Raw genomic sequence first — 12,500 nt, forward strand, 5'->3', positions numbered from 1 at the left:
ACATTCAGGAGGGTTGCTTCCCTCACAAGATGGGACCGTTCTCTCCACGGTGTACCATAGTGCGAGATGGTCACTGAAGGTGAAGTCTTCTCGCACCTGCCACTGCATTCCACTTAGCAGTTCGGGGCTGCAAAACGTCAGGTCGATCCACGACTCTCGACCATTCTTTCTGAACGTGCTAGCTCCACCGTCATTCACCAGCACCAGGTTCAGACGACCAATTGCCTCCTCGAGTCGATCTCCGCGCGTGTTATTCGACTTACTGCCCCAGGATGTGGACCACGCGTTAAAGTCGCCAGCCAGTACGATGGGGCGACGATGACGGTCCAGCAGCTCCACTATGTTGTCCAGCATGCGTGCATACTGGTCAAGAGGCCAACGTGGGGGGGCGTAGCACGAACATACTGTCACTCCACCAATCACTGCAGCGACGAATCCCTCGTCCGTTGGTGAAGAAAGCCGCTCCTCGATGATGCACCTTCCACTTGTTACTATTGCAGCTAGGCCACAAGCGTCCTCACACCAGCTGGCGTCCTTGGTGGGGACCTTATATGGCTCGGACAGCAGAGCAATATCGCGCGAGTACCTCTGCATCGTCCTCAGCAGCAGTTCCTGAGCCGCTTCACAGTGGTTAGTGTTCAGCTGCACTACCTGCAAGCTGCCTGCAGGGCGCCGCACCGAAAACTTCCCGGATAGTGGCTTCTGTCCGCCGTTTCCGGGCACAGGGCACACTTTGGGTCGTTTACGCACTGTGTGGAGAGGTGACCTTCCTCTCCGCAACGCTTGCACTGCTGGCTCCTGTCCGGTCCCTTGCAGCCACCGGCTGTGTGGCCGAACCCCCAGCATTTATGGCACTGGGTGGGCCTATTCGCCGCGCGAAGGGAACAGTCGTTCCACCCGATCCGGATGCTGCCTGCCTTCACCAGCTTCTCCGCGTCTGCTACCGGAAGACGAATCTCCGCCAGCATCTTGTGGTTGAAGAAGCGACGCAGCTTTACCTCCGGCTTCTCGTCCAGCCCGAAGTTGCTCTGCAGCACGCTGGCTACCTCCTCCTCCGAGGCGCCTTCGTACAGGCCCCGACACTCCACAAGGCGTCGCTGAGTCAGCGCAGTCACCTTGGCCTTCTCGCCCAGGAGGGTTTGCACAATCCCCTTGTAGGACGCGCTCTTGGCTCCTTCGCGAAGCTGCAGCAGCATGCCGCCATTGCTGCATCTGCTTACTTCGCGGACACACTCGCCAAGCTCCTTCGTGTCCTCCGCGGTGGTTAGCTTCTTGTAGATTTCGGCGTACTCGCCGTCCTGCGCCGCTTTGACCAGCAGAGCGTCCCCTCTGATCGGTGCTCGGCTTGGCGTGGCCGCCTTCTCTACGCACGCAACCCTCTCCTTAGCCACCTTCTTCTTCCTCCTCGATTCTACCAATGTAAAACCGTCCGACGCCGACGACTCTACCGTTTCCGGCGCTGCCGCCGTCGCCGCCGTCGTCGCCGCCGCCGTCGTCGCCGCCGTCGTCGCCGCCGTCGTCGCCGCCGTCGTCGCCGCCGTCGTCGTCGTCGTCGTCGCCGCCGTCGTCGTCGTCGTCGTTGCCGCCGTCGCCGCCACTGTCGTTTCCGTCGCCCTCGCTGCTGCCTTCACCGCCTCCACCGTAGCAGGCGCTTTCGGTGGTTTCGGCAGTCTCAGAGGCGTTACCAGCTCTTTCCTATCTCGCTTCTGCGAGGAGCTTGCCTCTCCGGGCGAGCTCCTCTGACGTTTCCCCACTGCGGGAGTAGTGGTGGGAGGCGCAGTGCCTACCACCGTTACCTCCATAGCAGGCACCTCTGTCTGCGTGCCACGGGTTTCCCATGTCCAAGCAGTTTGGGTAGACACATGTACCGGCTGTGCCGGTTCGTCTGCCCTTATGCCCTCCTTCCGAAAGGCAGCCTGGACGATCCGTAGATCTGCCAATTGCTGGACCGCTAGCTGGTAGACGTCAAGCAGGGGTCCTGACTGCCGAGTCTTTGCCAGCGCGATGATCCGGTCCGTCGACTCGATTATCGCCTTCACTAGATCCTGTCCACTTTTCGTTGACTTGGCGGCTTGGCACCGCACAAAGGGCGCTGCTGGCTCCGCCGCAGTTGCCTTCGGCGATGGCTTGCAGCTCGTTCTACATTTCGCCGGAGACCGCGACATTTTATCGCTGCGCTTAAACGCCGCCTCTTGCTCCTGTTTTGAGGAGGAACTCATACTCGCGCTACAATGTTCACTGGGCCACTCACTTTCCACTCACTTTGCCCACTGGCGACTATAGTACGCGCACTTCTCCTCACACCCGCGACAGTCTCACGCACACGCGTCGTCCTTATCAGTTTACAACTGATAATGCGCGTTCACACCGCACGCACACCACTATGCGCAGCTGATCGAGCGGGAACCAGCTGATCGATAGCGTCGCTTTGCGAGAAAACAAAAGGTGTTTCCCCGCTCGGCCACCGATCTCTATGGCTCGCCGAACTGCTGCTGCTGCTGCTGGTACACTACGGCTTCCTTGTGGAAGGCGCCGTTACCCTAGTTTTCGCTGGAAGCACACTTTTTTGTTTACTTTTGTCGGAGGCCGAAGCAAACACGTATGCTCTTTTTCACCACTTTTTCACCAAAGTTCGTGTATGTCTATTGGCGTATTATTGTAATATTAAATTCATTCGGTAGCGACATATTCGTCACTTCGCAAAAAAGATTTCCACATATTTTAGCTTACTCGAAATTATCCGGTTGTCAACAAGAATTTTCTCAATTGTTAGACACGTTTTAAATGTAATTTTAACATTTGCAAATATACGAAGCCAACAGCAAACTTCGTAAAACAGCATTTATTTTTACTGTTACCGAGTTATTGAATTATTTTATTTCTCCACTCATTCTATCAACTATTTCAACATAAAAACAAAATGAAGAGGCGAATTGTATGATGTTGTGCTAAGCATAAAAGCACCTCTGCAAAGTTACAGGAGTTTCGTTGGGGGTCTTTGCAACAGATTTGCCTGCTAGCATCACACTAACTAAATCATAAACTGCGCGATTTGATAACAGTAATAGATGAACAGGATAAGACGGCAGATCATAAAAGATCAGAAACCACAAGAAATAAAGGGCAGTAATTTTTTAAAATAGCTTAAATTATGTTTCTAGTATGAATTGCAAATCTGGTATTTGTGGCTGAAGAAGAGACAACTTATGAAATGAGGCTAAAAAAGGGACGATGCAGATGTTAATAATGATGTTAAGAGCCCAATAATAATCAATTGAATATCAATTAATACCTTGACTACAGGGCGGATTTTATGCACAAAATAGCCATAAATAAAGAGAGCCATATCCCTACCCAGGAAGGCCGATCCAGAGCACACAGTCCATTTGATTTTGACGCTTTTTGTCATGCCGAGTAACTGCTTTTAATATAGTAACTTCTTAAATTACGTACCAGGACAATATTCGTTTCGTTTTTCAAAATTTATTTGCGAGCGTTCTGAACACCAACCACCCCACCATGCGTGTATGCGACGTATTCAGTACCAGCACTCCCATAGGATGCACTGAAAGAGTTATCATGTTTTATAAAATATTAAACATATTTAGTGATAAAACCAAGTATTTTTATAGACAAATCCATCCCTCTGCATTTTCTGCACTTTTTGGAACGATCTTCTCCTTTGTCCCGGTAGCATTGGATCAGTTTGTTCTCGAGACTCTCAACAAACAGGTGCTCCACCATCGAGGATCTTTCCTACCTCTACTATCATCGCTGCGTCTTCCGTTGATAACGACCCTCGGCCAATGTCCATGATCCATGATCTCTCGTGCTCTGTCTTTTTCTCTGGTATGTTCAACAACGCTTGTTTTTATAAATAATAGTGCGCTAATTCTTCGCTGCTGAAGGAGGCTGTAAAAGGGGTTAATAGGTAATTGATATACTCACTCTGCACTGGTGTTTGGTCAGATAACGGCTATATTGTTTCTCTGTGATATAATAGATTGATTGGTAAAAAAGTTAAAGGTGTAAGTTGTTTCACAATGATTTATATTCACCATTCACATTGTACTTGATTCAAACATCTCGATCATTTCGTTACCCATCCCCACGTTTCTAAAACTTATCCTTAGCGGCACGTACCGCCTGCATCGTCTCAAGTGGGGTGCTCTTGCCCACGAATGCCTGCACGCTGGGTTCACCCACTCGCATAAACACGTTCGTACGCTTCTCCTGCCCAATCGTGGACGGTACCAGTGCCCGTCGACCTTCCAAATCGGCTGCCTGTGCCTTCTCCAGCAACGCTTTCGTGTCCGCATTGTCCGGTTCGACGGTGTTTCCAAAGCGGAGATTCTGTACGGAATACTCGTGCCCACAGTACACCTTCGTATCGTCCGGTAGAGCCGACAGTTTGTTGATGAGCGCATCGTACATCTGTTCCGGTGTTCCCTCGAAGAATCGACCACAACCGGCAAGGAAGAGCGTATCGCCGGTGAACACTGCCCGGTCCTGATCCGTCTCGATGTAGTAACAGATGTGGGATGTCGTATGACAAGGTGTCGATAGGCACCGTACCCGTAGCTTTCCAATCTCGAACGTATCATCCTGACCGACACGATTCGTCAAACGGTCAATACGATCATCGTTTCCGCCGTACACAAGCAACTCGCCCCATTCCGGATTTTCACGGAACTTTTGATAAAGAGCCTCGTTGCCCCCGGCATGGTCCCAGTGGTGGTGCGTCGTCAGCAGCTGGTTCAGCTGAACACCGTCCTCCTTGACCACCTCCAGTACCCGGTCGGGTTCAACCGGATCTACTACCGCTGCCTTCCGCGTCTCGTTACACACGACCAGGTACATGAAGTTGTCCTTCAGGGCCGGAATCTTCTTGACCGTCATGCTCGCCATGGTCGTTGTCTGAAAGCTGGTGCTCCTTCGCTGAAAACTGAAGCTGGATGCTGAAATAGAAGCAGAAGAAGCTGATCCCATGAAACGTTCTTCATCTCGGATAAGCTACACACTAACCGGTGAAGTAGATTGCTGTTAACCGTTGCGAAATGCGATGCGGAAGGAAGTTCAGGAACGACATCGAAAGATATACAACAAAATGAAAACCAAAAGCGACTGATAAGATCTCAACTCATCGAAGCAAAAGTGCAAGCTGTAATCTGTGCCGGTTTTGCGGTATAAAATCACTTACAAATACGTTTCTTCACTCCGCAGCTGATAAGGATGTTTTTTTTGTTTTCGTTGCTCGAAAGGGAAGTGGTTATCTGGGTTGCGATCTGCCAAAATCCATAAGCCGGTGCCACACGAAGCGTAAACCTATTTGTCGGATTCAATTTGACAACTTGTCAGATTGAACGGCTGGAGTGTCGTTCAACTTTTAACGCGCAAAATTACTTCCGGAGGTCTGAAGAAACAAGAATTACCGCATTTTCAAGTATTCTAGACCGTGTGGTCTAACAATAAAGCATGTCGTTGGAACGAAATTATATTGATCTTTTGCCAGACGAGGTAAGCCGAAATGAAATGGTTTCGTCCCTTTGCAGCCCGCTTCTGATCTTTCGTGTCCCTTTCGTGGTACAGGTGCTGTGCATGGTCTTCGAACAGCTGAAGCTGAAGCACTTGAAAAACGCTACGCTCACCTGCCAGCGCTGGTACAACATCATTTTCGAAAGCGGCTACATTGACCGATTTAAGTTGAATATAAGCATACTGGACAACTCATTTTTGCGGCGACCACGGCAACTACGATTGAGCCAGCTGCTAGTGCTGGCAAAGCAGGTTGTCGAGCAAACAGAACGGCCCTATCGCAGATTAAGGTTGGGCATAGAACCACACATCACACGCCAATTTGGACCATTTTGGAATATTATTCACCCAAAAATCACTCAAAACCTACGAGAGCTTAGAATTTACTTCATAGAAGGTTCGATGGAGAAAACATTTTCTTACATAATTGATGCAATACCGTCGATGTCGCAGCTAAAATCGTTATCAGCGTCAGAACACTACATTCCCCCACTTTACCGGAACTGTATTCCTATCATTCGAAGCAAATCGATCGAGCATCTATTCATGGAGTGCAAATTTAAGTTTAGGATTGATATGCCGCAACTGCAAATATTCAAAGGAGCGCTAAACGCACTTGAATCTCCCGACAAAAGCTCGCAACCGAACGTGTTTGGTAACCTGCGGCATCTGATAGTACACGTAAAAGGATGGAAATCAACTGACCTATCCATTTTTGGACGAATGCCGTGCTTAGAGACAATTGATTGGGGTGTTATCATTCCAGATCGGCTTTTCATTACATTGAAGGAAATGTGCCCCTCACTGATCGAATTCCGGTTACCCAAGAACTTGTTTCTTTTGGATATGGTCATCTTAAACCCACTGTTTAATGTCGCCCAGCTTCGTCGGCTATTTCTTCATAATATCGTGATGTACCGAACCAAGAATCCGGTTCTGAACTTCTCGAAACTGACCCAGTTGGAAGAGCTGGATTTGGGGAAAACGGTTTTACAGCCCAATAATTTACTGAACCTTCCAAAGACGATCAGAAAGCTTGGGTTGTATCTTGATCCGAAGAACGAATTAAGCTTCATAGATATGCGTTATGACGATAAGTACGAACAAAACTTGATTGATTTCATCATATGCAATTTGCCGCAGCTTACGGAACTGCGTATAGAGTATGATCACACTCCGCTATCAGAATATATCATCAAATCCTTGCCCGCTCTTGAGCATCTTGAGATACTACAATTTACTCGTTGCAATTTTAAACAATCAGTTTTCCTTGGAATGGATGCTCCTCTGCATCGGCTGCACACTCTGCGCTTCGCAAAGTGCAAACTCGAGACGAAAGATCTTCTTGGGCTTAAAGAAAAATTTCCGTCATTAAAGAGGCGCAAGTTTCTGGAATCCTATATTATCAACGAACCAAAGGAATCAAGCGACAGTGAGCTAGATGATGAAATGGAAATCGAATCTAATCCAGATGCAAATCTTGACGGCGATGAGTACGACGACTACGATATGGATCAAAGCGACAACGAATTAGACGATTTGATGGAAAATGAATTAAATGCAGATCCTGACCCTGCCGGCGATGAGTACGACGACTGCAACAACGATCTAAGCGGCAGCGAATTAGACGATTCGATGGAAATCGAATCAAATTTGGATACTGACTTTAACGGCTTTGAGTACGACGATAACAGCGACTACGAAGGCAGTGAATACGATTATTACGACTTTATTGAAAGTACTTTGTTCCTGGATTCAGCAACTATGTCTACCTAAGAAGCAGGTCATTCCTAGGTTGTGTGGTACTTCCTGCCTATCATGTCGCAGCAGTTGGTGTAGTTTAAGATAAGGCGTTTACTGCATGGTTATTCTCGTGATTTAACTTACCATGCTCGTGGATGAATGGCGGCCCTGACGGGCGGTGGGGTTATACAGTAGAAGAAGTCATTTATTAAGTTATGAAATACCTAATTATAAATGAAATAAAAGATAATCTTTATTATCTTAAGCGTTAAGCTCTAACTAAACATAATTCATCGGTACATCATCCATCGATTGCTGTCCGTCGAAATGGTTGCTTCGTTCAAAAGTAAATGCGTATGGAGCTGTGCTTGCGTAGCTGTCCAATCATGTTGCCAAGTACTTTTTGCTAAACTCGTCTATCACAGTTGGCCGACTTGTTATGCTTTGGGCACGAAGAGCAATGCATTTTACTTTGCTTTATTGAAGCAATCACCCTAATCCGAAGAGTGTTGAGAATTAGGGATAGTTCATTTTATTTCAAAAACTTTGAACTCTGCATCTTTTCACATAAGGAACGAAGATTCAAACATACAACACCAGCAAGAAGAGCTAGAAACTAATAAATTAGTGGGCTGTTACCACGAGTAATGACAACAAAGTAGGAAAGGAAGACACTCACACGATATTCTTGATCCTTGATCCCAACCACACTTGCGCATCTCGGTACATACCCACGACGGTACTTCCTGCCCGCACCGCATTGGGCATTGGGTAAACGGAGCGGTCTTGCCGGTGCCTCGAACGGATGTGCAGACTAATCTGCGCGCTAGATACTTTTGACGGATTTGAGCCGGAACGCGGCATTTGTCTAGGTACAGGATGAATGGCTTGCGCTGTAGTCTGCCCCAGGCACACTGGAAGAAGGTCCCTGGTGCTGTTTGTACAGCACGAAGATGTACGAATGGTAGACAGTGTCCTTGGCCGGTAATGGTTGTAGATACGGTATTACGGTTTCACCTTTGTTGACATTCCCATCCGGTATGTTGCCAATGAACCAGTGGCAATACTCATGTTCAAAGGCTTTCGGATAACCGGATTGGTGAGCAGCAGTGTCCTCCAGTGGGGTTCAGTTCCACTTTATCGGTACTGTTGGCATCACCGTCGCTGAACTGAAATCGTCCGTCAAAATCGACACTGGGTACGGACCGTGTTTCGGCCGGTTTTAGCAGATTGCCGTACCGAATGATGGGTGGTCGTACCATCGTTGTTCCATATCTACCATACCTTAAGCGCGACGCGCCGCACAAAGTATGCTCGAACACGCCGTAATGCTCGTCTTCAGCTAGTCTTCGCGCACCTGCTCCTGATCGATCGCCAATTTTTGTTCGCGTGAACCGCTCCCGGTTCTTTCGTTGTCCCTTTAGATGCGTAATCTGTTTGACTAGCTGGCTCGCACGCGATGTGTTCCCGAACGGGAAGCCGATGTTTATCGGCCTGTTGGAACCCGGGGATGGTAACATTGTCCGCTTGAAACCGCTCGGGAAGGGTTTACGCAACGGCCGCAGATTGCTTTTGGATTCAACAATTGCACTCCTTTGCGCTGAAGCAGATGGGCCATATTTTGATGAGAACGGAGAATCAGAGGGAACAGGGATGTTATTATTAGCAATAATAAATTACAATAAAATTTAATTGTAAAAACGCAGTAGCCTTTTCTAGTAAAAAGCATCCCTTTAGGAAGAGCACAATCAATGTAAATAAAGAAATGTCAAACCGTAGATTGCAAAACACGATATCGCGGTATTCGGTTTTGTGATCCAGAAGATTTTGTGCAATCCGGAGTAAAAACGTTTTATATTATTTTTCCTTGATTTGGGGTAAGTAGAAACGAAATGGTTTCACTGTTCTGGCACTCTTACTCTGCTTTCTATTCTTGTAGGTTATATGCATCTCTGGAGCGGAACTAGATTAGACTGATGGAACCAAAATTGAAAGAAAAGTAGATTATTGTAGATATACCTAGCTAATTAGATCATTCATTTTTGTTGTTCAGATTGTCCAAATACATTAAAATAACCAGTGAAATTCGAACTGACCTAGAAGATCTTCACCCTTTAGCAATGGTAGTGTAGAAGGGATTGCGTACCCATCCCTCAAGAAACAGCACTGACGCTGGTTCAAAACGTAAACGTCACACTTCCGGGTATCGCGTAAATTAGATCTGAAAAAGCACGTAAGGACGCCATTGTTACATTTTCACTCGATAAACCAAGAACTTCCGGAGAAATATGGCACAAAAAAGGAATTATATTGATCGACTACCAAACGAGGTAAGCCAAAATGATGTAAGTTCAGATGTCCATGAGCACGTGTTTAACTTCTTTTTTTATTACTCTCACGGCAGGTGTTGTGCATGGTGTTTGATCATCTCAATCTGAGGAACATAAAAAACGCGTCGCGCACCTGCAAACAGTGGAACAACATCATATTCAATAGTGGATACATAGACCGATTCAAGTTCAGCATAAGCGTATTCACCAAGGCACTTTGGAAGGACGAGTTGATGACGTCGCTGAAGAATCGCGTGAAGCGCCTAGCAGAACACACAGAACGGCGTTATCGCAATTTCGGCTTGGTTGTAACACATCAAACGGTATATTCCATTGTAAACGTATGGAATATTATGCATCCAAAAACGACGACCAATCTCCGCCAGCTGAGTCTTCACGTTATGGATGGTCCGTTGTCGGAAATATTGCCTTTGTTCACTGACGTGATTCCAACGTTGCCTCAGCTTCAATTGCTGTCCATAACAGACTACCATACAATACTCGATAGTAGCATGTACCCGAACATTCTCCAGAACGATATACCTATCATTAGAAGCAATTCGGTCGAGAATCTGACAATGCGCAGTATGTATATATGCACGATTGACATGCCCCAGCTGAAAACATTCAATGGTGCGCTGAGCGCCCTTCAATCTCCCGATGATAGCTCGCCGTCACCCTTGTTTGCTAGGATGAAGGAACTTACGGTATCGATGGAGAATTGGAAATCAGTTGACCAATCTATCTTTGCGCGAATGCCATGTCTAGAAGCAATTCAATGGGATGTTCCTACAGATGAAGCTCTTTTCATTGCAATAATTGAAACGTGCCCTTCGTTGAAAAAATTGCAATTTTCTAAGGAACTATCTCTTACTAATTTATCCGTTTTGAACCATCTGCTAAAGCTTACCCGGCTTCGTCGATTATCGTTTGGTGGAATTGTAGTGGAGCGTAATTTTTTCTTTGACTTCTCGAAACTACCTCAACTGGAGGAGCTTGATCTGGGGTACACGCATATAATAGCTATATGTTTGCTGTGCCTGCCGAAGACAATCAAATCACTTGGACTGCATGTCAATCGTAGCAATGAACGTAACGTGATGGAGATCATTCCGCGCAGCCTGATGATGCTGCAGTTGACGGAACTTCGTTTGGTTTACTATGACGATTCACCATCAAAGGAAATCCTGAAAGTTTTACCTTTTCTCGAAAACCTGAAGGTACTGGTGTTCTCCCACTGTCATTTCGCGCCCTCGTTTTTCCTTGCAATGGACGCCCCTATGCATCGTCTGCGATCTCTGCGGTTCATAAGCTGCCAACTCGATGAAAAAGGTCTTGGAAGACTCAAGAAAATGTTTCCTAACGTAAAGAACCCCGAGCTCGTGCATTGCAATTCGAATGGAGTTTTTTTACCCAATTTGAACTTCCAAGTACTCTTAGGTTACCTGGCAAGATAAGGTCTTCTTACACTAAGCCGAAAAATGTACAAGCAGTGGAAGTTGCTACTGGTTAAGAATCCATTTATCGATTCAGTTTATACTTACCCTCATGATAGTAATGTGCGTATCGTAGATGAATTAGAAGAGTGGCTCTTCCTATTCGGTGAGGAAGACGTGATGCCATTCAAGTTGAAATTTACAGTTCCAGTTTAATGTCAGTACGGCAGATGAGACCATATCTTAAAACATGAAATACCTTGTAAAAATTGAAATAAAACGAAATAAAAACTCGAAAAACTTTGGAAACCTTTTCTTGCTTTTCATTCTGGTTTGGCAAAACATGTTTTTCACGTGCTTCAGGTTCAGGTGTTCGAAGACCCTGCACAACACCTGTACCACGAAAGGGACATCAAAGATTAGAAACGGGCTGCAAAGGGAGGAAACCATTTCATTTCGGCTTACCTCGTTTGATAAAATATCAATACAATATCGATTCATCGATATAGTCCGTTTCGTTTTTAACGTTAATGCAATAAATTAAAATCCAAACCTAACTCAAACGGTAGATAAATTTTAGAGAAAATCGTTAACCTCACTCTGTTGTTGCCTGTTTCTTCTTGGTTTCTATCTGGCTAGAACGCACACTATGTCGTTCAGCTTATTTAAGTATACTAACTGCCTGGGTAAACCTTTGGTTACCATGACCGTTGCTCTTCGAGAGTTAACTGGATTTTGAACCAGAAACAAAGCAAACAAGCGTTTTCAATATCTTCACTGAGCCATACAATAATTAGTGAGTTCTCTGGCCCGGTCAGTTCATCACATTCACAGTAAGACGTTTCATGGCAGCACCTGCGACGAATCAACCTAAATGTGGAGAGTTAATGGTAAGGAAGTAGATATAGAACATTCTCAATCTAATAGAATCTGCAATTACATTTTAGGAAATCCCCAATACCATCACAAAGGCCACAACTGCTGGGTGTCCAAACGAAACGAAACGATCATCATCGGATAGCCTAGCCGAAAACAGCAATCCTTACGATATGAACACGACGAGCCGTGGTAGCTTCCTGGAGCTGATCGAAGCCTTTATGGAGCCCGTTAGTTCATTCACCCAGGAGAGCAGCCCCGAACCCAAGGCACCACTGGATGAGCAGGAGAACACTAGTACACCGAGCTGGATCGAACAGCAATTTATAGCGGAGTTGGCGAGAAACTCGTCGAGTTTGGATGAAACGGAATCATGTTACGATATCTTTCCTATCGGAAGCACAGCAGATCCAGAACGGTTAAATGCTGTACTCGAAGACCAGCAGCAGAGTGTTGATCACATTCAACGCAAATTAATGGAAGACGTAAACCCGATCGAAGAAGATAGAACAAAAGGGCACCCGGAGAATCCAACGGTGATACCAAGCTATTCACACGATGGGGAAAGAGCAACTGAAAT

General features: G+C 46.4%; 2 protein-coding genes and 1 pseudogene across 3 annotated transcripts in view; 1 reads left to right on the forward strand and 2 right to left on the reverse strand.

Moving 5' to 3' along the window:
• Window positions 1-4,029: 4,029 nt before the first annotated feature.
• On the reverse strand, window positions 4,030-5,270 carry LOC125957079 (hydroxyacylglutathione hydrolase, mitochondrial). Of its 2 annotated transcripts, XM_049689499.1 has the most exons (3): window positions 5,201-5,270; window positions 5,026-5,040; window positions 4,030-4,958 (listed from the first exon to the last, which is right to left on the reverse strand). In XM_049689499.1, the coding sequence occupies exon 3, from the start codon at window positions 4,906-4,908 to the stop codon at window positions 4,117-4,119; it is 792 nt and encodes a 263-aa protein (XP_049545456.1). In that variant the 5' UTR covers window positions 4,909-4,958; window positions 5,026-5,040; window positions 5,201-5,270; the 3' UTR covers window positions 4,030-4,116. The 2 variants fall into 2 exon arrangements, with proteins under 2 accessions (XP_049545456.1, XP_049545455.1); XM_049689498.1 differs by lacking the exon at window positions 5,201-5,270 and having other exon boundaries at window positions 5,026-5,194.
• A 2,876-nt stretch (window positions 5,271-8,146) lies between these two features.
• Window positions 8,147-8,901, reverse strand: LOC125955393 (39S ribosomal protein L38, mitochondrial-like; annotated as a pseudogene).
• Window positions 8,902-9,545: 644 nt separating this feature from the next.
• LOC125955394 (uncharacterized) overlaps window positions 9,546-12,500 on the forward strand; it is a 4,503-nt gene continuing 1,548 nt past the window's right edge. The window contains exons 1-4 of the mRNA XM_049686529.1: window positions 9,546-9,608; window positions 9,683-10,315; window positions 10,514-10,828; window positions 11,992-12,500. The exon at window positions 11,992-12,500 is cut by the window's right edge and continues 429 nt beyond it. Coding sequence (XP_049542486.1) covers window positions 9,567-9,608; window positions 9,683-10,315; window positions 10,514-10,828; window positions 11,992-12,500 — 1,499 coding nt within the window. The 5' untranslated portion in view covers window positions 9,546-9,566. The remainder of the gene's footprint in view (window positions 9,609-9,682; window positions 10,316-10,513; window positions 10,829-11,991) is intronic.

Source organism: Anopheles darlingi, chromosome 3 (genome assembly GCF_943734745.1).
Source record: "Anopheles darlingi chromosome 3, idAnoDarlMG_H_01, whole genome shotgun sequence".
In the NCBI taxonomy this organism is placed as follows: Eukaryota; Metazoa; Arthropoda; class Insecta; order Diptera; family Culicidae; genus Anopheles; species Anopheles darlingi.